General features: G+C 44.2%; 1 protein-coding gene across 19 annotated transcripts in view; it reads right to left on the bottom strand.

Annotated features, from left to right (window-relative positions):
* Nucleotides 1-4,367: 4,367 nt before the first annotated feature.
* PRR14L (proline rich 14 like) overlaps nucleotides 4,368-25,506 on the bottom strand; it is a 56,237-nt gene continuing 35,098 nt past the window's right edge. For 7 of the 19 annotated variants that reach the window (XM_028480779.2, XM_028480773.2, XM_028480777.2 and 4 more), the window contains 6 exons: nucleotides 22,995-23,066; nucleotides 22,142-22,313; nucleotides 21,496-21,602; nucleotides 9,925-9,996; nucleotides 8,571-8,698; nucleotides 4,368-8,487 (listed from right to left, as the gene is read on the bottom strand). In XM_028480779.2, coding sequence (XP_028336580.1) covers nucleotides 8,279-8,487; nucleotides 8,571-8,698; nucleotides 9,925-9,996; nucleotides 21,496-21,602; nucleotides 22,142-22,313; nucleotides 22,995-23,066 — 760 coding nt within the window. In that variant the 3' untranslated portion in view covers nucleotides 4,368-8,278. Of the gene's footprint in view, nucleotides 8,699-9,924; nucleotides 9,997-20,698; nucleotides 20,733-21,238; nucleotides 21,392-21,495; nucleotides 21,603-22,141; nucleotides 22,314-22,994; nucleotides 23,067-25,506 lie in introns of those variants that run through there. The other 12 variants (XR_003677365.2, XR_003677366.2, XR_003677364.2 and 9 more) reach the window with 12 other exon arrangements.

Genomic DNA, 25,506 nt, shown 5'->3' with positions numbered 1-25,506 from the left:
ATAAAGGACAGGGTTTGGATATAGTTTACCAAAAGGGAAAAGTATCTCCATAGGATGATTTATGCTCTTTGACCTTCAGTTACTACCAAGAATTCAGATTGGAATCAGAGGCATCTGGATCAGGTTAACTGTCCTGGTGGAGAAAGACACAGAGGGCTTTGGAGAACTGGAAATCCTTGTGGAAAAGGCCAGGGAAGGCTTGCTGACGAGTTCAGAGGCGGCAAAGGGACAAGCAAGTACCCAGCCAGTCCAGAGAACTGGAGGTAATGACTTTCAGCACCTCAACTCATATCTGAGGCTCCACATAGGTTGTGGGCACAGAAACTTCCTATAGAAATCCGTAGCACAGTTCTGCAGGGGAAGGTCATCAACACTTCTCAACAGTGAACAACAACAAAACAAATTAAAAGACATCAAGATACAACCCTTTACATTTAAAGTATATATATAAGCGTAGACGTGTGTGTATATATATGCATATATATGTATACACATGCACGTGTTCCAACCCTCTTAAATTTTAAGAATATATACATATATGTGTCTGTGTGTATGTAAAATATTTATATATCAAAGCTTTAAGGCCTATAAAGTTCTATGATTTTAAGGCAATATGTGCCTGATTTGGGATTCTGTTCTATAAATTTTTAAAATAATAAATCAGTTCTAGATTGTGTCTAATGAGGAGAAGGGAGAGGTACTGGACAAAGAGGGAGGGAGGGAGAGAAGTTGGGAGAAAAGGAAGAAGCAGCGATGGAAACAAACACACCCATAAGGAGCTGCAGATAGGAAAAGGAGACTGTAAGGAAGGCGGCGAGTTCACGGGGGCCTCACCTCCAGCGCCCGGCCTCTTAGAGAACATTGTGAAATTTCTTCCAAAGCTGTGTTGCAGACCTAACTGTGGTGTGTGACCTGTACGCAGATAAATGTAGTTGGTGGGGCTTCTCCGGAAGCTCACAGGGCGTGTGGGGTGCGGAAGTTAGAGCAGGCAGTTCAGAGGGTGGGAGTGTGTGGGCTGAGGGAGCAGCTAAGTAGCCTGCCTGACAGGGAAGGGAGCGGGAACAGGTGGGGAAAACCTCCAGAGATCTGAAGACATGGAGGCAGTCAAGTGAAGGGGTGGGAGAAAGAATATTTGCAGCTGACGGTACAGCTTTTGTGCAAAAGCTTCAAGGCAAGAGACAGCATGGAGGATTTGAGGAACTAGAGGAAATTCAGAGTGTGGAGCGCCTGTGGGAAGCCGGGCTGGAGAGGCAGGTGTGAGGGGAGGTGTCTGGTTTGCTAGAGCAGATCCTGGGGGCAGGAATAGACCCGGGCTCTAACACTTACCACACAGGCACGGCCAATTAATGTCTTTAAGCCTCAGTTTCCTCATCTACAAAGTGGGGATTAAAAACAACACCTACGGGCTTCCCTAGTGGCGCAGTGGCTGAAAGTCCGCCTGCCGATGCAGGGCACACGGGTTCGTGCCCCGGTCTAGGAAGATCCCACATGCCGCGGAGCGTCTGGGCCCGTGAGCCATGGCCGCTGGGCCTGCGCGTCCGGAGCCTGTGCTCCGCAACGGGAGAGGCCACAGCAGTGAGAGGCCCGCGTACCGTAAATACAAAACAAAACAAAAACATCTACCTCATCAACTTGTTGTGAGGATTCAAGAAGGTAATAAACACAGAATGCTTGGCACTTGGTCAGAGCTCAACAAACGCCGAGTTACTATCCTTATGTAGGGGCGAGGGGAACCCGCAGAAGGACTTTAGGGGAGTGGTTCCACCTGACAAGTGCGAAGTTGTATTTTACAAAGATCACTTAGGCTGGCAGCAGTAGGGGAAAAACTCATCAGCTGCTGCAGAACCTGGGTTATTTGCAGCCGAGTTTGTACTCTTCCAGACCATTTTACCCTCTCCCAAAATCTGAAATGAAAATGCAAAAGGGAGAAAGATTCTCAAGACGATTCTTATCCACATGAGCCTCCACCCTCAGCATCCCAGCATGCCCGTGCCCAGAGGCAGGGATACAGGCTCCAGGTTGGGCCGCGTGGACCTACCTTCCAGGTGGATCTCACAGGAGGTGGTAACTCCTCGACTGGCCCCGCCCCGCCTGTGAGATACAGCCAATCAGACAGCGCGAGGTCAGCAGTGGGTTTGGCTGCACCAGAAAAGCTCCCGGTTCACCTGCGACTGGTCCTTCGAAGAGTAATTGAAGGGAGGGGAATTACGAGGTCTTCAAATACTCAGAACCGGCAGGATGAAGAGGACCTCGGCCGCTCTGTCAAGCAACAGGGTCTGTTAATAAAGACGGCCATTCATTCAGCCATTCAGTGTTTACTGAGCCCCTACGACTTATACCAGGCACTGTTTTAGGTGCCTGAGGGGTCACAGGAGGGACCAGAGAGGAGCCTCAAAAATAAAGCGTCGGGGAGTTCCCTGGCGGTCCATTGGTTAAGACTCCATGCTCGCAATGCAGGGGGCACGGGTTTGATCCCTGGTCGGGGAACTAAGATCCCGCAGGCTGCAGGGGCGGCCTGAAAAAAAAAAAAAGAAAAAAAAAAAAAGAAAAAGAAAGCATCAGAAGGAGGATGTGGGGTGGGGGGAAGATACACTTTTAGGAAGAGTGATCTGGGAAGGCAGAGATCTGAACAGTGCCTGCGGGAACCATGTGGCCATGTGGGAGAAGAGCCCCTCTGGGCACGGGACGCTGGGTGAACATATCATAGGGAGGACCATGCCTGCGCTGGCCAAGGAACTGCAAAAAGGCTCCGCATGGAAGTCCTATACAAACGGCTTCCACCTCAGGAAAACGCAGAAGCAGAAGCACCGGCTGACAGCAAGGAGGGAGAAGACGCTGTAAGTTTGAGAAGGATGTTAGAAAGACTCACAGGTGACCCTGAAAGTTGCTTGAAGTATTGGGAATTTTCTAGGACACTTCTCAAGAGAAGTCGCAGAAGGAACTGAAGAAATGAGGTCTCCATCATGTGAAGAGGGCAGGACACGGTGGAGGTTTCTCCCATCGGTTTGGACCTCTTACTCTCAGGAGGCCCTACCAAGGCTAAGATTCTGTGATGGGGGTGCTAAAGGAATGACAGGGCCGTAGGTGATCATTGGCCTCTTCCTTCTAAAGGAAGAAAAATTGTAGAGAGGATTCTTCTCCAGGTAATTGTGAAACCTAAGCAGCAGAAACACAGCTGCCAGGCAGGAGGACAGAGAGAGGTCTTGACTGTCGAAATCCAAGAATTGGAAGGCGGCCAGGAAGGGACATTGGGCACTGCTTTCCCTCTGGACAGAGGAAGAACATCCTCAGGAATCTCGCTTCTTTCTGGAACACATAGGCGTGGTGTTAAATAGCCTTGTTTTCAGTCATTCTTTCACCAGTTTCCACTGGTTAAACAAAGAGTTGAGAATCAGAGGACTCACAGCCTAACCTCATGTATAGCTGGGAAGGACATGAGATAAAAGGCAAGACCTTTTTATTTTTTTAAGACCTTTTAAAAAGTAAATGAATGTACTCCACCATATTTATACTCTCCCAAGTAGCCTCCTTAGCAAGCTAAGCTCTTATTCCAGATATGTTGCTAATATTTGACATTTTGACCTGAATTTTTTTAAAATTAATTAATTTATTTTTGGCTGCGTTGGGTCTGTTGCTGAGCACAGGCCTTCTCTAGGTGCGGTGAGCAGGGGCTACTCTTTGTTTCAGTGCATGGGCTTCTCATTGCAGTGGCTTCTCTTGTTGTGGAGCACAGGCTCTAGGAGTGTGGGCTTCAGTGGCTGTGGCTCACGGGCTCAGTAGTTGTGGCTCGCGGGCTCTAGAGCGCAGGTTCAGTAGTTGCGGCGCATGGGCCCAGTTGCTCCACAGCATGTGGGATCTTCCCGGACCAGGGCTCGAACCCGTGTCCCCTGCATTGGCAGGCGGATTCTTAACCACTGTGCCACCAGGGAAGCCCCATTGACCTGAATTTATTATTGCTTTTTCATTTCCCAGCCATGTGAGAAAATAAACACTATTCAAAAATCACACCTAGAATACTGGCTCGGCATCCCTACCCAACTTAACTGGGTGTGACTCATCTGAGTCTTGGCTGTTTCCAAATACGAAAGTCCCTCACAAGAGATGATCTGCCACCTGAGTAAATTTTAAAAGCTCCATGACAGTCTTGGAAGGCCACCCAGAGGTGGAGCTCTACACATGTTCTGAGCACAGCGCAGTCCTCAGAAAATGGTGACCGCTTTGGAAGGGAAAATGCTTGTGTGATATATATAACTTTGGAATGTTTTATTAAAAACCAACAACAGCAACCTCATATTACAGGTAGAATTTTAACTTATTATGAAGCCATAAGAATAAAATAACAGCCTTGAGAGTTATTTGAAAGGTTTTCCAAAAAAAAATTCCTTTTTATTTTCATAAATTAACACACATAACAGTGGGAATTTTCGAGTCACAAACTACCAAACAGAAAAGGAACTGCAGGGGCATCATGTATGCCAATGTTACCAAAAATGTACAAATTTCACTGAACTATTGACCATGATAATATACACACTTCAGGCAGCTATTTACTGGCCTAGACCAGCCCAAGGAGATGCTGAGGCCTCTTGCCAAGAATTAAAATCCGATTCAGCACCAGAGAGGGGCTCGTGGAAACACACAATGAACAAGCATCCAATCTGAGAGAGTGCTGTGCTAGATGGCAGGCTATGCGGGGACCCTCACTTCACAATAAAAATAGCCTTTGCTGCTCAATTTGTGGCTAGATGATAGTACTAAACTTTGATTTCAGTAAATTAAGCCTTCTTCCCAGCCAGCTTTTTATACAGGAAGTTCAGTCATGGCAAGGAGCCCTTCCCTCGCATGAATCCAGGAAAGGATACTCCGCACCTCTGGCCAACTACTTAAAGACTCTGGATACAGCCACCCACGATGTGGTGTTTCAGAGGTCCTTTCCGTGATACCTGGGTCGGGGAAGCTTACAAAAACAAAACACAAGGGAATTAAAGAAAGCACCAACTGCATACTCTGCCCCCAGGGAATGGGAGAAAAGTTCCACCGTCTAAAAGTTGGTCTTTCGCGGATCTTGATGTACATTAATTATGATATGAAATCCCAGCCTGGAGACGGAGCACTGGCTCTGCGTTCCATCAGGCCGCACCAAGCCTTGGACCGGCAGCCCCAGTCCTGCACTCTGTGCAGCCCTTAGCCTGGCTGACAGGGAACCAGCCACAGGGGGAGGATCATGCCCAGAGGGTGGGATCTAGAATCTACCTCAGGTTGGCTCTGGCACTCGCGCAAAAGACCCTTTCAGGCAAAATTGTGACAAAGTGTCATGATTTTCACAGCTCTTGGAGGAGCGCTGTTTCAGGATTCACAGCATGAGTTTCTGAGCTCTTCAGGCTCCGAGTAAGGCAAACGCTGTATGTCTCTCCACCGTACCTCCCTCAGCTGTAGCTCTTAGAATAAGGTCAGTAAAAAAAAAGTGGACATAATCAGCTTGAACAGGTGATGAGGTACATTTAAATTAATAGAGAAATGAAGCTGGAAAGGAAACCAAAAGAAAAGAGGAGTGGGGAGGTGAGGGGGCAAATATAGCTATAAACTGACAAATGGAAAACACTATAGTTGAAAGTTTCAGTGAAAAGCTGACGTGCAGAACCCTGATTGGACCTGAGATTTCTCCTCTTTCCCATATTAAAAACACTAAGTGTCTTTGGGTGTTAAGTCCCCATATACTCAGAAACTGTACCAACTCCCACCCCAGAACCAGACCTCCTGTAGCTATGCGCAGGTGGCTGGCTCCGAGGACCACAGACAGCACTGCAGCTGGCTAGGCCAATGGTAAAAATGGATGTTAAGACAGGTGTGGCTGAGCACGGCTAGAACCCGATGTGGCAACTTCAGGTAAGCAATTTCAAGTTTGCAGTGGGGGCCCCTTCTTAACTTTGGAATGAGGAAGGGCCTTGGCCAGATGCAAGCCAAGAATTACAAGGAGAGGGTTGGCCTCAGTGGAGCTTTTTCCTATGTTCCCAGGACAAGGAAGGAACCCAGGTCTCCACTTCCTCCAAGCCCCCATTCCAAACGCCAATGTTCCAAATCATTGCTCCTGGCCCTGACAAGTGCCACTCCTGCAACGGGCAAACTTGAAATTGTATCTCCGTAATGTTGGTGATGCCACAGCTGCACCCAAGTCAACTTCAGTCTGCCACGCTTGCCACGTTGCAAACCTGTCTACACTGGCAATGGAGCTGACAAACAGGGCTCTGTAGATTTGCTGGGAGTTTGCAAGCTGTGCAGCAGGAGCTTCCTAAAAACGTTTGTACAAGGGCACAAACTCATCCCACTCCCTTAAGCAAAAAGACAGAGAGAAGCATTTGTGTCTAAGGACCCCGTCCCAGGAAGGAAGAGGTATTGAGGGGAAACACAGGTCGTGTCTACAGTCTGGGCAAAGCGAATGCACAATGGCAGCATCTGGTTTGCATTGTTCAGAGTTGGTGCGGAAGCCGGGCTCCCCTCTAATGCTACGTGGCTGTGGCCTTAGAAGCCTCCGTGGATCACCAGGTGTGTATTTCACTTACTAAATGCTGTCTGAGGCAGTGGGCCTACAAGACAGACGTGGCACTTCGTTTTTCTCGCACTGTCAGTTTTTCTGCTCCAGTGTGGCACAGACTGTCAACCTGCAAAGGAAAGGCACATAGAAACCCCCACCCCCACCCCATCCTCCCATCCCCTGACAGACGGGGAAACCAAAGGGACCCAGGAGACATGATCCAGGACGGCACCACTCACTCCTCTCACAGACTGACTTGAAAATGTCTCTGGAGCTTTGACAGTTCCCATTGGCGCTGCTCCGCGGCAGTGGCTCCTGGGAGGATGGGAGAGGTGACCAGTGTCCTGAGGCTGGGCTTAGCATCCCACTCACCAGCCAAGGAATGTTAATTCTCTGCACTCTTGTTTTGAGAGAGAGAGAAAGAAAGAGAGAGAGAGAGAGAGAGAGAGAGAGAGAGAGAGAGAGAGAGAAAGAGAAAAGATAAAACACAAGGTAAGGGGAGGAGGGGAAGCAAGGCAAGGGCACACAGGCCTTAAGTGGGAAAGGAATGAAATCTCCGGGCTTGTGGCCTCACACAGCACGCTTCTGGTCCTTTGCCCACAAACTGCCGAAGACAGAAACGGAGAAACCCAGAGACCTCTGTCTGGCATTCTACCAGACTTCCAGTAGGTCTGATGCAGGAGCCCAGAGTACAGTGAGCTGCCCTCCAAGAGGGCTGGCCATGAAACTTCGTGACCCCAGACTGTCCTCCTCCCCACTATGGAGCGGGCTGCTCTGGCAGCTGCGAACACTCTGGGTTGGCTTCATCACCACCTGAGCTGTAGTGGATGCCTTTGTCATGTACCACCACTTCAGATGAAACCCACTAAGACCACACGCAAGCTTCCAACTTTTTAAATGACTGGGGGAGAGACCTGCTCTTACTTCCGTCATTAAAATAAATACACCTACTTAAGCAAGAATGAGAACCCAGAGGAGAAATGAGATGCACTAGGAGCTAGAGGCGGGGAAGGGGCTGCTTGAACACGTCAACGGGAAAACGGCTCTCGGCCGCCCCACACCACGCACCGACAAACCAGGTCAAATGCCTGTCGTGTGTTCTGAAGACATGTACTGTCTTTCTCCTTGATGTCTTAAAAAACTGCTTTAAAATCACATTTAAAGGCTCCAAACATGCAGCAATAATTAAAAAAAAAAAGGGAAATAAAACAAATGAAAATAATCAACACCACCACATTAAAAAGTGCAACTTACTTCGAATGGGGCCTGGACGGGCTCTTCTGGCACTAGTGACCCACAGTCACAGAGGGGAGAAAATGATGGGGAAAAGTCACATACACACACACACACACACACACACACACACACACACACAGAGACACACCTGGTTCTGGACAGATGGACTCAAAGGATTAGAAAACACAGTAGCTCATCTTTCCTCAACTACTAAAATGAGCCGGTGAGACCACACGGGACAGGACGCCAGGTCCCCCTCCCTAGGCCACATGTCTAAATAATCTTGGTCTAGCACCACCGTAAACGACGTGGAACTTTCACATGGACGTGCAAATGCTGTGAGTCCTTGGAAACCTAGTGTTACTGAAGGTATATGGTGTCCTCCTCCGTGGATGGCAGAGTGTGTGGGGAGGAGGCCGACATCATTCAGGACCATTTCCAGGAGAAAGGGAGCGTTCCTGAGGTTCTATACTCAGCAGTACAAGTTAGAGGACCCTCTTTCACCAGTTCCTAAAAAGGCTGCACCTTGAAACAGGTAAAAATCCATAGTCTGAATTCTGAGTGGTTTGGGCAGTAGGGCAAAATTAGGCAACCTCTTCCAAGGAGGCCGGGAAAGTCTAAAGTTGAGACCCCCCCACCTGAATCGCTTCTCAACAACCAGACGACCGCTCCTGCTCCTCCTCTTCCTTGGCAAAGAAGGTCTCCAGTTCCATCAGTTTCTGTATCAACAGAGCATCCAGCTCTTGACTCTGCAGTGCCGCCTTCTGGGCCCGGGTAAAGCTGCCTGCCACCTTGACCTTACCGCGAGCCCTCCTCTTCCGTGGGACTGTGAAATCCTGAAACTCCAGAACTCGCTTCCTCTTCTGCTGGCTGATGGAGATAAGTGTACCATTCCGTTCCTTAGGTTCCTCAAAGATGGTCTCTAAACACCTAAGGGTGGAGCACAAAACAGAATCACCAACATGCTCACCCTGGGCGTCACCAACCCTCCCACTCAATGGGCGCTAAAGGCTAACTGCTCCTGACAGCTCTTTCCTCTGGTCTGCAGCTATTTTTTGATGACAAAACACATATATCTATGAATATGCAGTACAAGCACATAGTGAAGAAATTTAAACTGGACAGGAAGGTAAAGAATAAAAATAAGATGAACCCCCTACTCCCCACCCCGGCAACAGCAGCAACAGTGTTTTGTGTATCCTCCCAAAGTCACTCAACGTACAGACATGCAAAGGTAAGCATGTATCATCAGAGGTCAGCCCTTTTGTGTAAAGGGCCAGGTAGTAAACATCTTAAAATTAACGAGGCACACAAGTCTCTGCTATATATTCTTTTTTGTTTTTTAAACAACCCTTTAAAAGGATAAAAACCATTCATAGCTCACAGGTCTGGAAAAAAAGAAAGAAAACGGGTTGCTGGTTGGACCTGGCCTGTAGTTTGCTGACCCACAGCATCTATCCAACACTTTGGTTTCTTCTTTACTCAAATGGCAGCAAACTACATGCACTGGCCTATGCATTGTGCCACTCTGACCTATCAATAATGTTTAAGATTGCCCCAGCTGGGTACACAGGTATCTGATTCATCCTTTTAAATGGCTATGCAGTGTATCCCATTACAAGGATGGACTATAATTTAATGAGAACCCTATAACAGATATTTTAAGTTGTTTTCAATCCTTTCCTATTATTTAGCAATGCTGCAATGAATAGTCTTATATCAATGCCTTAGAGTTTTATCTTCTAGGATAAAACTCTCCTGCTACATCCTGTACGCTACAGGAATTTAATAAATGTTCAATGACTTGAACTGAATTTAGACGCAAAGGTAGCCAAGTGAAATGCCTTCTGTACTTGGGTTTGGAGTCATATCTGAAGATCAATGATTATTAGTCCTGAAGACAGCTGGCATATTTGCTAAAAACGCAAGTACAAACGAAAAGGAGACTACCTAACCTGATACACATCTCTTTCCCATCCTACCACCGACCCCAATTCAACTGCTGGGAACTAAAAATACCAATTCTAGTTATTTTCAAGACCCCGGTATTGGAAGAACTGAACATAAAACCCTTTCCGAAGCACAAGGATTGGAAATTTACATTGATCATTTCGGAAGCCCCCGCAATCTATTATTTCCTGCTCATAGGTACTTACCTGTTTGCAGGAGGAGATTTATAATTCTTGTTGGTATATATTTCTTCTAAACTAAACTCCTTTTTCTTTAACCTGAAAAGAGAAAAAAATAAATTCTTCATGGTCTCTTAAGAGAGACAAGATTGGTTTCCCAACTCTATGCTTTCCATTCTTTTACTTTCCAAGAGTAAAATATGAGTCCTAGATGTGTCTCATGAGAACAATGAGTACTGGATCTTCTTTTCCAGGGCATCAACCTTCAACTTTGTGAGATTTGATCCAGTTATACTTACTTGGAGGGATATAACTGGATTTGTACCTATTATCTTAGTTTACAGCTTCTTCTTTTCCTACTTTTTCAATGTTTCTTCTGCTTAATTGACTGCTCTTTTTTTATTCTCCTCTCCTGGCTTGAAAATTATACATATTCTGTTCTTTTAGGGGTTGGCTAGAATTTTAATGAGCATATTTAACTTATAAACCCTTCTCTCAAACAACACAAAGTCCCTGGAACCTCTAAGTCTGATCAATACTGTCCCAATTTGTGAAGTGTCCTATTCTGCCTTTTTATTTTGTAATTTTTTGTGTGTAAGAAATCACGTCATTTGGTCTGTGGCTTCCCCAGTCTAGATTTTCTTGATTACATCCCACTGATGTCATTTAACATGCTCCTCTGACCCAAACATATGGGAAACACTACAGGTATTTCCTATGGACTGGTAATTAAATAGAGAGGTATGATCAGATTTAGGTGTTCCGGGTTTTTTGATAGACTTTTAGGTGTCCATCACGAGGGACATGATACCCAGCTGTCACCCTTTTTGTGTATTAGCAGCCAGCCACTGATAAACATTGAATATATTTATTAGTTCTTTAGGATTGTACATGGTGACAGTCTATCATTCTTCCGGGAGGAATCTTCCATCTAAAGAAAACTTCATGCTTATCCATGCTTTGGTAACCCTGAGGTACCGTTTGCACAGGAAAAGTGGGTTGTGTGCTTGGTTCTTTCCCTTTATTTACCGGTTTACAAAACAATGAATTGTTTCCCTATTATCATCCAAACACGGCCAGTGAGTTGTGAACTCATTCATTATGAACTATTGGACTGAAACATATCTCATGTGCTTCAATCTACTGCAGTTATTATTCCTTTTGACGCTCAGACTGTCTCATCTGTGGCAGTGAGAGTCTCTTCAAATTGGTTCCTGCGTCTCTCCGACATGACCCCAGTCGCCTCTTGAGAGCTCATCACTTTCTGGCACAAGACAGTCTATACTCGTGCATTTCCTGCCCTAGACCTGTAGCCGGTCTTCAAGGAGCCCTGGTTCACATATCATAAAATTCACCCTATTATTTGTTTATTTTTATGAGTGTGCTCAATCTGTTTGTTCACTCTTAGTTTTTGGTACTATGTAGAAGATAATAGCTTCAACCTTCAGGCCACCACTTAGTAGAAACTTATTTTCAGACAGCACAATACCTTTATTACAAAAGAGCAAATTATTATAAAGTTTCTGTGCTTTAAACCTTTTTCAGATAAGTTAAGGAGTGACTGAACAGCACAGCAACAAACTTTTCGGCATTGTGCTTTAGTTTCTTCCTGGCTTTTTGAAAATCTTAATTGAGGTTCAGTTTGGTTCAATTCCAATTCAGCAAAGAACATGCTTGTGGAAAAAATACATAAATAATAGCATGGATAAGATTTTTCACAGGGATTTCCAACAAACAACTGTTACTTTGCTTCTTAACAACAGCAATAGCTACGTGAGATTAAGGATGTCAGATGGGTAGTTGGAAAGTGAAAGATTAGGCTTCTGACAGTCATTCTGATGAGCAAATCAGGGCAGTGTGCACCCATGTCCAGTTTCTGAGCTCAGGTGAGTGCTGAAGCGCCAAGTTCAGATTCTGGGATTCCTAGGCTCTCAACAAGCTTTGCCTTCCTCAGAGGGGCTTCACTCACTGGAGGTGGTGGGATGGGTAGACGTCCTCAAAAGTAGACACTTCCTGTGCAGATGCCACTTTGCCCAGAGTGGCTCTGGCAAGAGTCTACGCTCGAGCATCTTCTGTCTGGTGGTTCCTTGCTCCCTCCATCTCTTGATCTGTTTTTACGACTTGATTTCCCTCCGGTAAAGAAGCACCTTGAGAAAATTCTAAAGCAAGGTTGTGCTATTCTACTATTGACAAAACTGAGGCTCTGAGGGGCTCACTCGGGGGTCAAGCCCTGGTCCCTGGGGTCTCCTGTGAGGACCATGCCACTGTGACCCCCAAAGCACATTGCTGTGCTCATGCCGTGGCAGATCTGGCCCCTGTAAAGATGTGGCGGGGCCTGGTGGTCAGTGGGTGCAGCGCTCCTGATCCTGTGCTGGAGCACCTACAGGGTCTCCTCACAGCCAGGTGATGGTGGCCCTAAAATTCACCCTTTAAAGTGTACGGTTCAGTGGATTTTCGTAGAGGCACAATGTTATTCATCACCACTAATTCCAGAACATTTTCACAACCCACAGAAGAAACCCTGGACCAAGAAGCAGTCACATCCACCCTCTCCTACTCCAGCACCTGGCAACCACATATCTACTTTCTGCCCCTATGGTTCTGCCTATTCTGGATACTTCATACAAATGGTATCATACAGTATGTGCCCTTTGGAGTCAATCTTTCACTTAGCACACTGTTTCCACGGTTCATTCATGGTGTAGCACGTCTCAGTACTTCTTTTTAACGTTCTATGGATAGACCACCTTTTCTTAATCTATTCATCAACTGATGGTCATTTTTTTTTTTTTTTTGCAGCATACGGGGCTCTCACTGTTGTGGCCTCTCCCGTTGCGGAGCACAGGCTCCGGACGCGCAGGCTCAGAAGCCATGGCTCACGGGTCTAGCCGCTCCGTGGCATGTGGGGTCTTCCCGGACCGGGGCACGAACCCGTGTCCCCTGCATTGGCAGGCAGACTCTCAACCACTGCGCCACCAGGGAAGCCCTGGACATTTCGATTGTTTCTACTTTTTAGCTGTTATGAAGAATATTGCTATGAACATTCATGTACAAGATTCTGTGTGAACATGTTTTCAATTCCCTTGGACATATACCTAGAAGTAGTGATATGGTAACTCTGTCTAACATTGTGAGGAACTGCCAAACTATTTCCCACAGTGGCTACACTATTTTACATTCCCACAAGCAATGTATGAAGGTTCCAATTTCTACCCATCCTCAATGCACTTATTTTGTTGTTTTTATTTGTAAAAAAATTACTGCCATCCTAGTGGGTGAGAGCCATCTTGTGGTTTTGATTTGCAGTTCCCTAATGACTAATGATGCTGAGCATCATTTTTTGGCCGTTTATCTACATCTTCTTTGGAGAAATGCCTGTTCAGAATCTTTGCCTACTTAAAAAAATTGCGTTGCTGTCGCTTTGTTGTTGAGTTGTAAGAATTCTTTATATATTGTGCATACTAGAGCCCTATCAGATATATGACTTGCAAACACTTTTTCTGATTCCGTGGGTTATCTGTTATCTTACAACAACAAAATAAAACAAAAAAGACTTATTTAGAGCAGTTTTTGTTCATAGCAAAATTGAGTGGACAGAGTTCTCATATACACCCTGCCTGGAACCCCCTGCAACTCCCCTACTAAGCACAGCAACACCTATTATCAACAGCCTGCGCCAGAGTGGAACATTTGTCACAACTGATGAACCTGCAATGACACATCATAATCACTCACAGTCCATGGTTTACATTAGGGTTCACTCTTAGTGTTGCACATTCTGTGGGTTTGGAGAAATGTATAATGACATGTATCTACTATTACAGTATCATTCAGAATCATTTTCACTGCCCTAAAAATTACTGTACTCGCCTATTCCTCCTTCCCTCCTCCCTATTCCATGGCAACTATTGATTCATTGACAGTCTCCACAGTTCTGCCTTTTTCCAGAATGTCACATAGCTGGAATCATACAGTATGTAGCTTATTCAGACTGGCTTTTCACTTAGTAGTATTTCAGTAAGGTTTCTCCATGTCTTCTTCATGGCTTAAGAGCTCATTTCTCTTTAGCATTGAATAATATTCCATTGTCTAGATGTACCATGATTTAGTATCCATTCACCTACTGAAGGACATCTTGGCTGCTTGCAAATTCTAGCAATTATGAATTAACCTGCTGTAAATATTTCTGTGCAGGTTTTTATATGAATGTAAGTTTTCAACTTATTTGGTTAATACCAAGGAGCATGATTGCTGGATCGTACGGTACGAGTATGATTAGTTTTATAAGAAACCACCAAACGCTTCCATTCCATTGGTTTACTTTTTATTTATTTATTTTTTTGGCTACCACACAGCTTGGCTTATGGGATCTTAGTTTCCCAAACAGGGATTGAACCGGGGCCCTTGGCAGTGAAAGCACGGAGACCCTGACCACTGGAGCATCAGGGAATTCCTTATTCCATTTTTTTAAAAAAAATAAATTTACTTATTCATCTTTGGCTGTTGGGTATTCGTTGCTGCACGCGGGCTTCTCTTGTTACAGAGCATGGGCTCTAGGTGCGCAGGCTTCAGTAGTTGTGGCACGTGGGCTCAGCAGTTGTGGCTCTTGGGCGCTAGAGTGAAGGCTTAGTAGTTGTGGTGCATGGGCTTAGTTGCTCCACGGCATGGGGGATCTTCCTGGACCAGGGCTCGAACCCGTATCCCCTGCATTGGTAAGCAGATTCATAAACACTGCGCCACCAGGGAAGTCCCCTCCGTTGGTTTTATGTCAATCCTTATGCATTACCACACTGTTTTGATTACTGAAGCTTTGTACTAAGTTTGTGTATGTGTTTTTCTTTTACTGTGGTAAAATATACAGAACATACAATTTACCATTTCAATTATTTTTAACTGTGCATGTAGTAAGTTTTGAAATGGGTTAGTGTGAGTCTTCTACTTTGTTCCTCTTTTTCAAGGTTGTTTTGCCTATTCTGGGTCACTTGTATTTTCAGGATTTTTAGGATCAGTTTGTCAATTTCTGCAAAAAAAGGTAGTCGACATTTTATAATAGGATTGCAGTAAGCTGTAGATTGCCTTGGATAGTACTAACTTCTTGACAGCATTAAGTAGCCCAATCTATGAATGGATGTCTTTCCATTTATTCAGGTCTTTAATTTCTTTCAACAGTAGTTGGTAGTTTGTAGTGTTTATTGAACAAGTCTTACACTTTGTTTGTTAAATTTATCCCTAGGTTTTTTTTTTTTTTTTTTTGATGCTACAGTAAATGGAACTGTTTTCTTAATTTCATTTTCAGATTGCTCATTGCTAATGTATAGAAATACGTTTTTCTTTTTCTTGTATCTTCATCTTATATCGTGCAAACTCGCTGAATTCATTCACTAGCTCTAATAGTGGATTCTTTAGGGTTCTTTATATACAAGATACTGAAAAGATAGTTTTACTTCCTTTCTGAGTGCTATCTCATTTTCTTGCTTAATTGCCCTGTCTAGAACCTCTAGCAGAATGTTAAATAGAAATGGCTAGAGTGTGGGCTTCCCTGGTGGCGCAGTGGTTGAGAATCTGCCTGCCAATGCAGCGGACACGGGTTCGAGCACTGGTCTGGGAAAATCCCACATGCCGCGGAGCAACTGGGCCCGTGAGCCACAATTACTGAGCCTGCATGTCTGGAGCCTGTGCTCCGCAACAAGAGAGGCCGCGATTGTGAGAGGCCCGTGCACCGCGATGAAGAGTGGCCCCCACTTGCCACAACTAGAGAAAGCCCTTGCACAGAAATGAAGACCCAACACAGCCATAAATAAATAAATATATTTTTTAAAAATTAAAAAAAAAAAAAAGAAATGGCTAGAGTGAATATCCTTGTCTTGTTTCTGATCTTAGGGGACATCTTTCAGTCTTTTACAATTAAGTAGGATTTCTGCTTTAGGTTTTTGGGTAGATGCCCTTTATTCATTTGAGGAAGTCCTTATTTCTCTCTCTCTCTCTCCCTTTTTAAAAAATATTTAATTTGGCTGCACCAGGTCTTAGTTGCGGCACGTGGGATCCTCGCTGTGGCATGCGGAATCTTTAGTTGTGGCATGCGAACTCTTAGTTGCGGCATGTGGGATCTAGTTCCCTGACCAGGGATCGAACCCAGGCCCCCTGCATTGGGAGCTCGGAGTCTTAGCCACTGGACCACCAGGGAAGTCCCTCTTATTTATTCTGAAGTTTATGGAGTGTTTTTATCATGAAAGGGTGTTGGATTTTGTCCAGTGCTTTTTCTGCATCTAACGAGATAATCATGTGCTTTCCCCCTTTTATTCTATTAATGTGGTATACTCCATTGATTAATTTCCTGTGTTCAACTAACCTGGCATTCCTGGCATAAATCCCACTTGGTCACATGTATAATCATTTTGTAATATGTTGCTGGATTCTGTTTGCTATTATTTTGAAGATTTTGATGTATACATTTATAAGGTTCCCTGGCTTCTTTTAAGATTATCTCTTTGTCTTTGAAACTCTGAAGTTAGGTATGAAATTCTTTTTATTGATCCTGCTTGGGATTAGTATCTTTTGCCAGTATACTAAAACACATGGAATTACATAGTATGTGAACTATTTCTCAATAAAGCTGTTTAAAATTTTTCATTTAGATGCTGCTTTACTGAGGTGTAACTGACACACAGAACTGTAAGATATTTCAAGTGTACATTGTGATGACCTGATATATGTATACACTGTGAAAGGATTCCTCCTATCTAGTTAACTAAGAGTTTGTGTTTTGACTTTGTTTACAGTTGGTTTCTTTTTTTTCCCAGCAGAAGTGATAGATTTTTATGACATATATTTTTCAGATTTTTATTTTATGGCTCTGAATTTTGTGTTATACTTAACCATTTCCTATAGTTTCTTCAATTATTCTTACAGCTTCATTTGTTTACATTTAAGTCTGATTTTATTTGGAAGATATTCTGGTGAAAGGTCTAAGGTAGAGATCCAGCTTTCTTCTTCTTCTTTTTAATATTTATTTATTTATTTATTTTGGCTGCACCAGGTCTTAGTTGGGGCATGTGGACTCTTAGTTGTGGCATGCAGGATCTAGTTCCCAGACCTGGGATCAAACTCATGTCCCCTGCAGTGGAAGCGCACAGTCTTACCCACTGGACCACCAGGGAAGCCCCCCAGCTTTATTACTCCTAGAATGGCCACCCAGCTGTCCCAGTAGCATTTTACTGAATAGTCCATCTTTTCACCACTGATTTGAGGGGACACCTTTGTCACATACTAAATTTCTCTATGTATTTGTGTCTAATTATGGACTTTGTTTTACCAATTTGTATATTTATGCTCTGGCATCATACTGTTTTAATTATTGAGACTTGACAATATATTTTAAGATCTCTTAAGACTAGTACTCTTATTTCACTCCTTTTCTGAATTTTCCAGGCTATTCTTGCTTCTTTATTTTTATAATTGTGTTAAATACATGCCTTTCCATTTATTCATATCTCTTCCTAAAAGAACAGTTCTTGGTCAAGTGAATGTGTTTATTTAAATTTTTATTGTTTACTGGAATGTACCAGTTATCTAATTACTGCTTCTCAGCTCAGAATGCGCCCTCAGTACCTGCTCTGTGACAATGCATCTTGGACTCCTAATGCATTTCTTCTTCACAGTGAGTTGGTGCTGAGCTTCGGCAGAAGGAGGCACTGGAGAACACTGGAGGAGCAAAGGAGCTTTTCTTCTTGTGCCTGACACATGGCCCATCATGGGTGCACGTGTACTGGGATGTCTGGGGCGAGGCCGGATGGGGACAGTTGCCCCAGCTGTACAGCCAGAGTGTGGAGCACCCCCCAGTGCCCCTGCAGCACTAGCCTGGTGACCACCACACCACAGATGGGGCATTCAGGGACTGAAGCCCATAGTGGGACCCCAACATCCTGAGGGTTGTTTCCTGTGACTCTCCTGGAGCAAACGCCACATGCCCCAGGCCACGCACCTGCAGCAGCACCCTGACACCCCAGGTGCCTGCCCTCCAGCCTCAGCTCATGCCCTAGAAGGCTGTTGTTGTTTCCTGCTCGCCCAGCTCTGGCGTTAGCAACCTGGCCATCTGATGGGCTGCAACCACACCTTCTCCAACAAAGTCAGACTCCAATCTGGGGGAGAGGGGCCCCTTCTCCCTTGGCCCTAGGATGCCCTTCAGAATTCTCGGTACACCTTAACAGTTACTCTCCTGTTATACTTTAACACTTTAAACTTCCCCTGTTTAAAATACTGTGTGGTTTCTGTCTCCTGACTGGACCTAGACTAATAACATGATACTAAGGTAAAAGCCCTATGGTTTTGCTAGCCCAGGGGTCCTCACACCAGTGTACTACAAGACTTTCCACAGACACACTGAAACCCAGCTCTAGGGTAATCAATCTCCCGATCTTTAATCTCCTGCACATGACACACCTGAGAAGTGTCCTTACACTCATGTAGATGTCTCCATTCCCACAAATTCTTTTTTTTTTTTTTTTTTTTTTTTGCCACGCCACACGGCATGCGGGATCTTAGTTCCCCAACCAGGGATCAAACCCATGCCCCCTGCAGTGGAAGCACAGAGTCTTAACCACTGGACCGCCAGGGAAGTCCCCCCACAAATTCCTTTAGAATAGCCCCTATCCACCCTGAATTCTACTTTGGTATCGGAATAAAATGACTGATCTCACTAGGCCCTCCTCAGATATTAATGAAATCACCGTAAACCTGTCTTGGACGTGTCTTTCCCCACCTTACACACAGTTCTGCTAAGAGAAGAGCAGCTTTAGCGAGAGGGGACTCAGCCTAATTTCAGATATGGTGTGGAATGGGGCTGTCAGAGGGACTTTGCCTCACTCACCTCCTGACTATCATCAAACAATGCCTACTTAAGAAAGAGAATTTCAAACACCAAAAATAGCTTGGTCATGTATTTAACTGTATACAATGTCTTTTCAAACTATTCTCAACTCTCACGCACAGTCTGTTATCACTTAGAAGAACATTAATCAAATCATATAAGGAAATATTTAAGTCAATTATTCAACCTTCATCTTACAAAATATTATAACTTCTACTTCCTGTTAACAACAAAAATTATATGAGCTGCCATGCCAACTGGTTTGCAGTGATACACTTTTCTCCTACATTAAATATTGAAGCAATCATGAGATTTATATAAATTAATGGATTTATTTCTGATTTTTTACATGATTCTTAATTGTTCCTAAAGGTCTAATAATAAGTTTTATTCGTGCATGTATACATATTTACTGAAGCAATATCATGCTAACATACTCCTCACTTCATAATTTATTATTTTAGCTATAAATTACATTGCTTTATTATAAACTCATAAATGGGAAATTCTTATACATAACTTTAATTTTGACTTATGGCTTTAAGAAATCTACGTTACAAGAAGTGTTTCATAATTTATTTTTCAATGGTCTGTAGATTTTCTTGAAGGTAAATATTAACATATTTACTGTTTCATACCCACAGACATGGAGGGGAGGCTGTATTCATTGTACCAGGTCATTTTATGTAAGAGATTTGAGCATAAGTGGATTTTGGTATCGGGGGGTCTCCTGGAACCAATTCCCCGAGGATACTGAGGGATGACTATATTATAATTGGAAAGCAGAAAAGTTAGGAAGTAAGAATGATTTGGCCAATGGGCTTGAATAATAAAAACTGCCTTCACCAAGTAAGTTGTATGTCAAAAATTTTCCATAATTTTTTTTTTGTTTGTTTTTGTTTTGCGGTACACGGGCCTCTCTCACTGCTGTGGCCGCTCCCGTTGCGGAGCACAGGCTCCGGATGCGCAGGCTCAGCGGCCACGGCTCACGGGCCTAGCCACTCCGCGGCATGTGGGATCTTCCCGGACCGGGGCACAAACCCGTGTCCCCTGCATCAGCAGGTGGACTCTCAACCACTGCACCACCAGGGAAGCCCTAAAATTTTCCATAAATTTAATGCCCTAAATCAGCACCTCCAAAGTGCCTATACAAAAGTGTATATGAAGTAATAAAAGCATTTTACCAAGATGTCTTAGGTAAAGATTTATTGAAGATCTTATATTTTTCAACCCTTTCATTATATAGGATTAAATAAAGTGCCCCTAAGTGAGAAAGTAACATAGAATTCTTAGGTATCTGAAACTGGTCAGATCCTCTTGGTGCATGTCCCATAAACTGAGCCACTGCTGGCCTCCAAAGTCTGGGTGATAGAACCCGAGTGAGTCAGCACTTTTTCTTGCTTTCAAAAAAGATTAGGTGATAAATCATTAAATATGATTTGTTGATAGATCACTCTGTGATTTTTTGATATTACTTGACAGAAGTTGAAAGGATTGAATGTCATTGTTCTATTAAAACTCTTTCCACTCCCAACTACCTATCTTTATTAATAAGGTTTTCCAGAACTTCTATCTACATAAAAATTCAAGAGAGAATACCATGATTCTGAACTCTATTTCATTCTAGTAAAAAGTACTATTCAACCCAGGATATCTGAAATACTTTAAAAATTTCTCTTGAAAAGACATGGTAGGATGATCAATAAAAGAAATGTAGGATAAAAACACAACACGTTAAGATAAGAACCACGTGGGAAAAGTGGAACGTAAATCATAGTAACACTTAACTATCGCGTTTGTGTTGTGTGAAGCAATAAAATAGATACAGTGCACATTATTTTCTCAACTGGACTGTACAGCAATCTTAAGTGTTGGGAATTCTTACTCACATTCTACAGGTAAGTCCTTGAAGCTCAGGAAGGTGAAATAACTTACCTTGGGTTAATCAAGGGACACAGGCTTCCATTTGCTGATGAGAAATTAAGGAGTGAAATCCATCACAAGAAAACATAACTCTGGAGATCTTTTAAAAATGTTTATATCTTCATAGTGTCTGTGTAATATACATCATCCCCAAACTGCAATCATGTCAAATACACAATTTGGAATCACGCCCAACCAATACATAATTTAGTAATCTTTTTCTTTCCATTTCACTTTATAGGAATTGGCAATCAGCTCTGTCATAAAAATCTTTAGAATCCAAATTTTTAAAGGCTATACTATGGATCATAACATGGATGTAGCATTTTCTTTAAAAAAAAAAAAAAAAAGACATCTTTCCTTCATGATGTGTAGGTCCCTTCCCAGTTTTGTGCACAGAATGTTGTGAGCCTGGGCTGTGGGGTCGGGTAAGACCTGTGAGAGACAGGAACCACTTGTTCTGTCATGAGGGACGCTCTGGCCTAACACAGATTTCTCAGCTACTGAGCCTTGGCACCGTCACCTAAACCTGGGGACGACGGCTGTGCCTACCTTCCAGCACCCCTGGAGGATGAACTGGGACTGTGTACACAGAGCGACAGCACCCGGCATAGAGAGCTCAGGAAAAGTGATCGAGAATGCGTTCAAATATCCCTGCACACAAATCTCTGGCCACAGTACCGATGAATTCTTTTGGATAAATTCCTAGAAGTATAACAAAAGCTCAGAGTATATGATCATTCAAAAGGTCATTATATTCTGCCAACTTCCAAAAAAGTGCACACATGCATGTTAGAGAAGGCGCTCACCTTTTGGGTCGAGGAAGGCCCATGGGGGTAAGGTTAGGGTCTGGCTTAGGAATGGTTTTCCGGATGCGAATCTGTGAGACCTTCTTTGGCCTCTTCTCCGGCTCAGTCTATTTTTAAGAAGAAGAAAGATGGTCAGGTTGTAAGTCATTCTAAATATATGAAGTCCCCTTTCTTGACACCCACTGCATTGCTTCCTCAGTGTACAGATGACTTCAGGAAGTAGTTTATGACAAAGCTCCCACCCCCCGCCGCCCCCACTCCTGCCAACAGTGTTTTCAGCAACCGCCCCCTTTATGTTACTGTACATGCAGTTCAGATACTGAGATTGTCAATATGGAAATTTGCAACTGTTGGAGACAGCAGATACTGCAAAATTGAAGCACACCATTGTTCACTCGTCTCTGAATGCATGAAGCTTCTTGCTTTGTGGTTCAGTTCTCTAAACACTGTTAAATGCATCATCAAGAGAAAAGGGTCTGGAAGGCGACGAGGAAGAAGAGATTCAAGGTATCTTTTAGTGTCTTGCTAACCTCCCGTACTCAGCTGAAGCTAAAGGTGGTAGCAAAGAGACTCAGGGGCCCATCTGTACCTGTCACGTCATCTGTGGTGCCACCGCCACCTGACCCCACCGGCACTTTAAATTTACCTCTTTCTGTTCTGGGGGGCTGCTCTGCGGTCGGGGGCATGGGGCTGTCACACCATCCAGCTCATCAAATCCAGGAACCGGGAACTCGGAGGCTGAAAGCAGGAGCTTGCTGACAGCTGAGTCTGTTACCAAGCGAGACTTTGGTACCAAGGCAGGGAATGGAGGCTCTAGCCTAGCACCACAGAGAGAGAGACAGAGAAGAACGACATGGGACGGGTTCACCTTCTATGTCGGCACATTCGTCTTAACATCCAGCCAAGAGCTGAATGACGTTCCCAGTAAACCTGTCCTGTCACTTCTGGACACACCTGTGTCTATACATGTAAAAAACGATGAGAATGTGGTCAATCCACTTCACTGTGATGGAATAATGAACGAGGAAGATGCAGTGAATAAGGAAAAACATAAAAAGGAACCGGTTTTTTGTGGGAAGAAGACACTTAGTGAACTGAACAAATGGATTGATGTTGTGACTGACGACATCAATCCCATCCGGGAACTGAAATCGGCTAAATGACCAAGAAGTATCTTGAGGGGACTTGTGGTACAATGAGCTGGCTAGGGATTTTGACGTTTTTTTCATAAATGGGATTGATCACACAACTTTAGTTACACAGGTTGAACCTCAGATTGTTCATCTGAGAGATGCTGATCAGGCTTAGAAGGAGAACAAGAGGTCAGAATTATACCATGTCCGACCCACACCAGCCGCTAGTGCACTCGCCTCCCACTTCTCTCTCTCTCTCTCTCTCTCTCTCACACAGACAGACAGACAGACAGACACACACCACACACCACACACACACACTGCAAGCCACAAGCCCTCACGTGCCAGGCGCCACTGGAGCCTCACCTCACATGACTGCCGCTGGTGCTGTAAGCAGCTTCCAGGCCCGGAAGAGGCATGGACGGTAACGCAGTGTGGCTGAAGTGGAGCAAAAGTACAAGAGAGGCAGGTTAGGGCAGCGGGATGGCAGGAGAGGCTCTCGTGTACCGTGGGTGTGGAAGGACGCTCAATCAGAGCCCGAGGAAGACAAGAAGTGTCAGTCACCCAGGAAGACGAAAACCTCCCTCCCAGGCATGAGAATTACATGTACGTGCCCATCACTGGAATGTAGGCAGGCTGACAGGAAGATTATATTCTAACTTAAATGGAAAGGCAGAGAGAGATATACAGAGGACAGTAAGAGAAAGGAGGAGGACAAGAATACCCTTTACCTTATACCTTTTAATCAAGTTGTTGAACATGTATGTTAAAGTTTTTAAAAAGTAATTTAAAGATAAAAATACACTCCTCAGTTCTGTATTAACCGTATTAAAATAAAATCTGCCAATTTCTATAAACTTACAAAAAATTGTGAAGAAACCTTATTTTCTTTAAAGCCGAGTTCCACGTAAAACATGGCCATGTAGATGAAAACTGTTCACAGGGCTAGTTTCTTCATAATTAAGCTTTGATTTTTATAGATGAAAAATGGTATTAATCACTTATAGATACATTAATATGCATTGTTGGAGAGCTTTTGGTACCCCTCAAAGTAAAGCTTGTATCCATTTCTACTGAATTTAGACACTGTACAGGTTTAATTAATCAGATGTTTATATAATGACCATATAATCCATCTCCTCTGGGAAGTTAGAGAAATTTGTTCAATGGCTGAGACACAGATAATTCAGATTGTGAGAGAGTTTAGCACCAATCTGGAATACTGGGAAAGGGGCTGACCAAATCAGAGGCCTCATCTGGGTCTAGCTCAGCTGACACAGCAACCAGTTGAGTGACCCAAGTTAGAAAAAAACCACGTGCCTCAGTCTCATCATCTATAAAAAAAAGGCAAAAAAGATGCCTGTTTGACCCATATTATGGAGTGCTGGAGGATGAGGTTCAAATGAGAAAACCCTGTGGAAACATAAATTAATTTAATCTTGGTTGAGTCTTGCTTTCTGGGGCTCCCCAATTTATCACGCTTAACATTTCTAAGTGTGTCTACAAACACAGCAAACTTCTAAGCTCTAAGCCAAGGATATATATGATGTTAAGGCACTTTTAGAGCCAATGAGAAAAAAAGTTCCCACAAACACCACCCCTACCACTTCAATTAAAAAAATAGGGGGCTTCCCTGGTGGCGCAGTGGTTGAGGGTCCGCCTGCCAGTGCAGGGGACACGGATTCGTGCCCCGGTCCGGGAAGATCCCACGTGCCGCGGAGCGGCTGGGCCCGTGAGCCATGGCCGCTGGGCCTGTGCTCCACAACAGAAGAGGCCGCAACCGTGAGAGGCCCGTGTACCGCAAAAAAAAAAAAAAAAAAATAGTGACTTCCCTGGTGGCGCAGTAGTTAAGAATCTGCCTGTCAACAATGCAGGGGACACGGGTTTGATCCCTGGTCCAAGAGGGTCCCACATGCCGCACAGCAAGTGGGCCTGTGCACCACAACTACCGAGCCTGCGCTCTAGAGCCTGCGAGCCAGAACTACTGAAGCCTGTGCACCCAGAGCCCGTGCTCCACAACTAGAGAGGCCACCGCAATGACAGGGCCGCACACCGCAACAAGGAGTGGCCCCCACTCACTGCAACTAGAAAAAGCCTGCGCGCAGCAACGAGGACCCAATGCAGCCAAAAATAAATAAAAAAAATTTTTTTTTTAAATTAAATCACGGAGCAACAAAGCCCATGCACCACAACTACTGAGCCTGCGCTCTAGAGCCTGTGAGCCACAACTACTGAGTCCACGTGCCACAACTACTGAAGCCCAGGCGCCTAGAGACCGTGCTCCGCAACAAGAGAAGCCACCGCAATGAGAAGCCCGCTCGCCACAACGAAGAATAGCCCCCGCTCGCCGCAACTAAAGAAAGCCTGCGTGCAGCAACAAAGACCCAACGCAGCCAAAAATAAGTAAATAAATAAATTTAAAAACAATAATAAATAAAATAAATATATATACACACACACATATATATAATTTAATTAAAAGTAAACTAAAAAATAAAATAAATGAAATGTCAGATACAGGATCTAAGGGAGAGAGAAAATATCCCCCACCAGAAAACATAAAAGTCAGGTGGGAAAGAGTTCTGGAAGAGGGAAAAGGGTCATAGGGTCATTCACCTTCACAGGGTGAAATGAATAACTACCCTCCATGCTACCTTAGGACTGGACATAGTTTAAAGAAGGTAACATGATTTAAAACTGAGTGTTACAGACACAGAGCAGAGTTTGTTGTAGAGGCAAACAAACTACGCAACAGAAGCAGTGCACCATCATTTAAAACAATTTGATTCATCCTGTTGTATTTTTATGGCTGCCTGATAAGAAGTGAACATTTTCCTGTTTACCTACAGGACAAGAACTCACAAGCAGCCACATTCAG

The sequence above is a fragment of the Physeter macrocephalus genome, chromosome 19 (genome assembly GCF_002837175.3).
Source record: "Physeter macrocephalus isolate SW-GA chromosome 19, ASM283717v5, whole genome shotgun sequence".
Classification (NCBI taxonomy): Eukaryota; Metazoa; Chordata; class Mammalia; order Artiodactyla; family Physeteridae; genus Physeter; species Physeter macrocephalus.
This window is presented reverse-complemented; position numbering and strand designations above follow the sequence as displayed.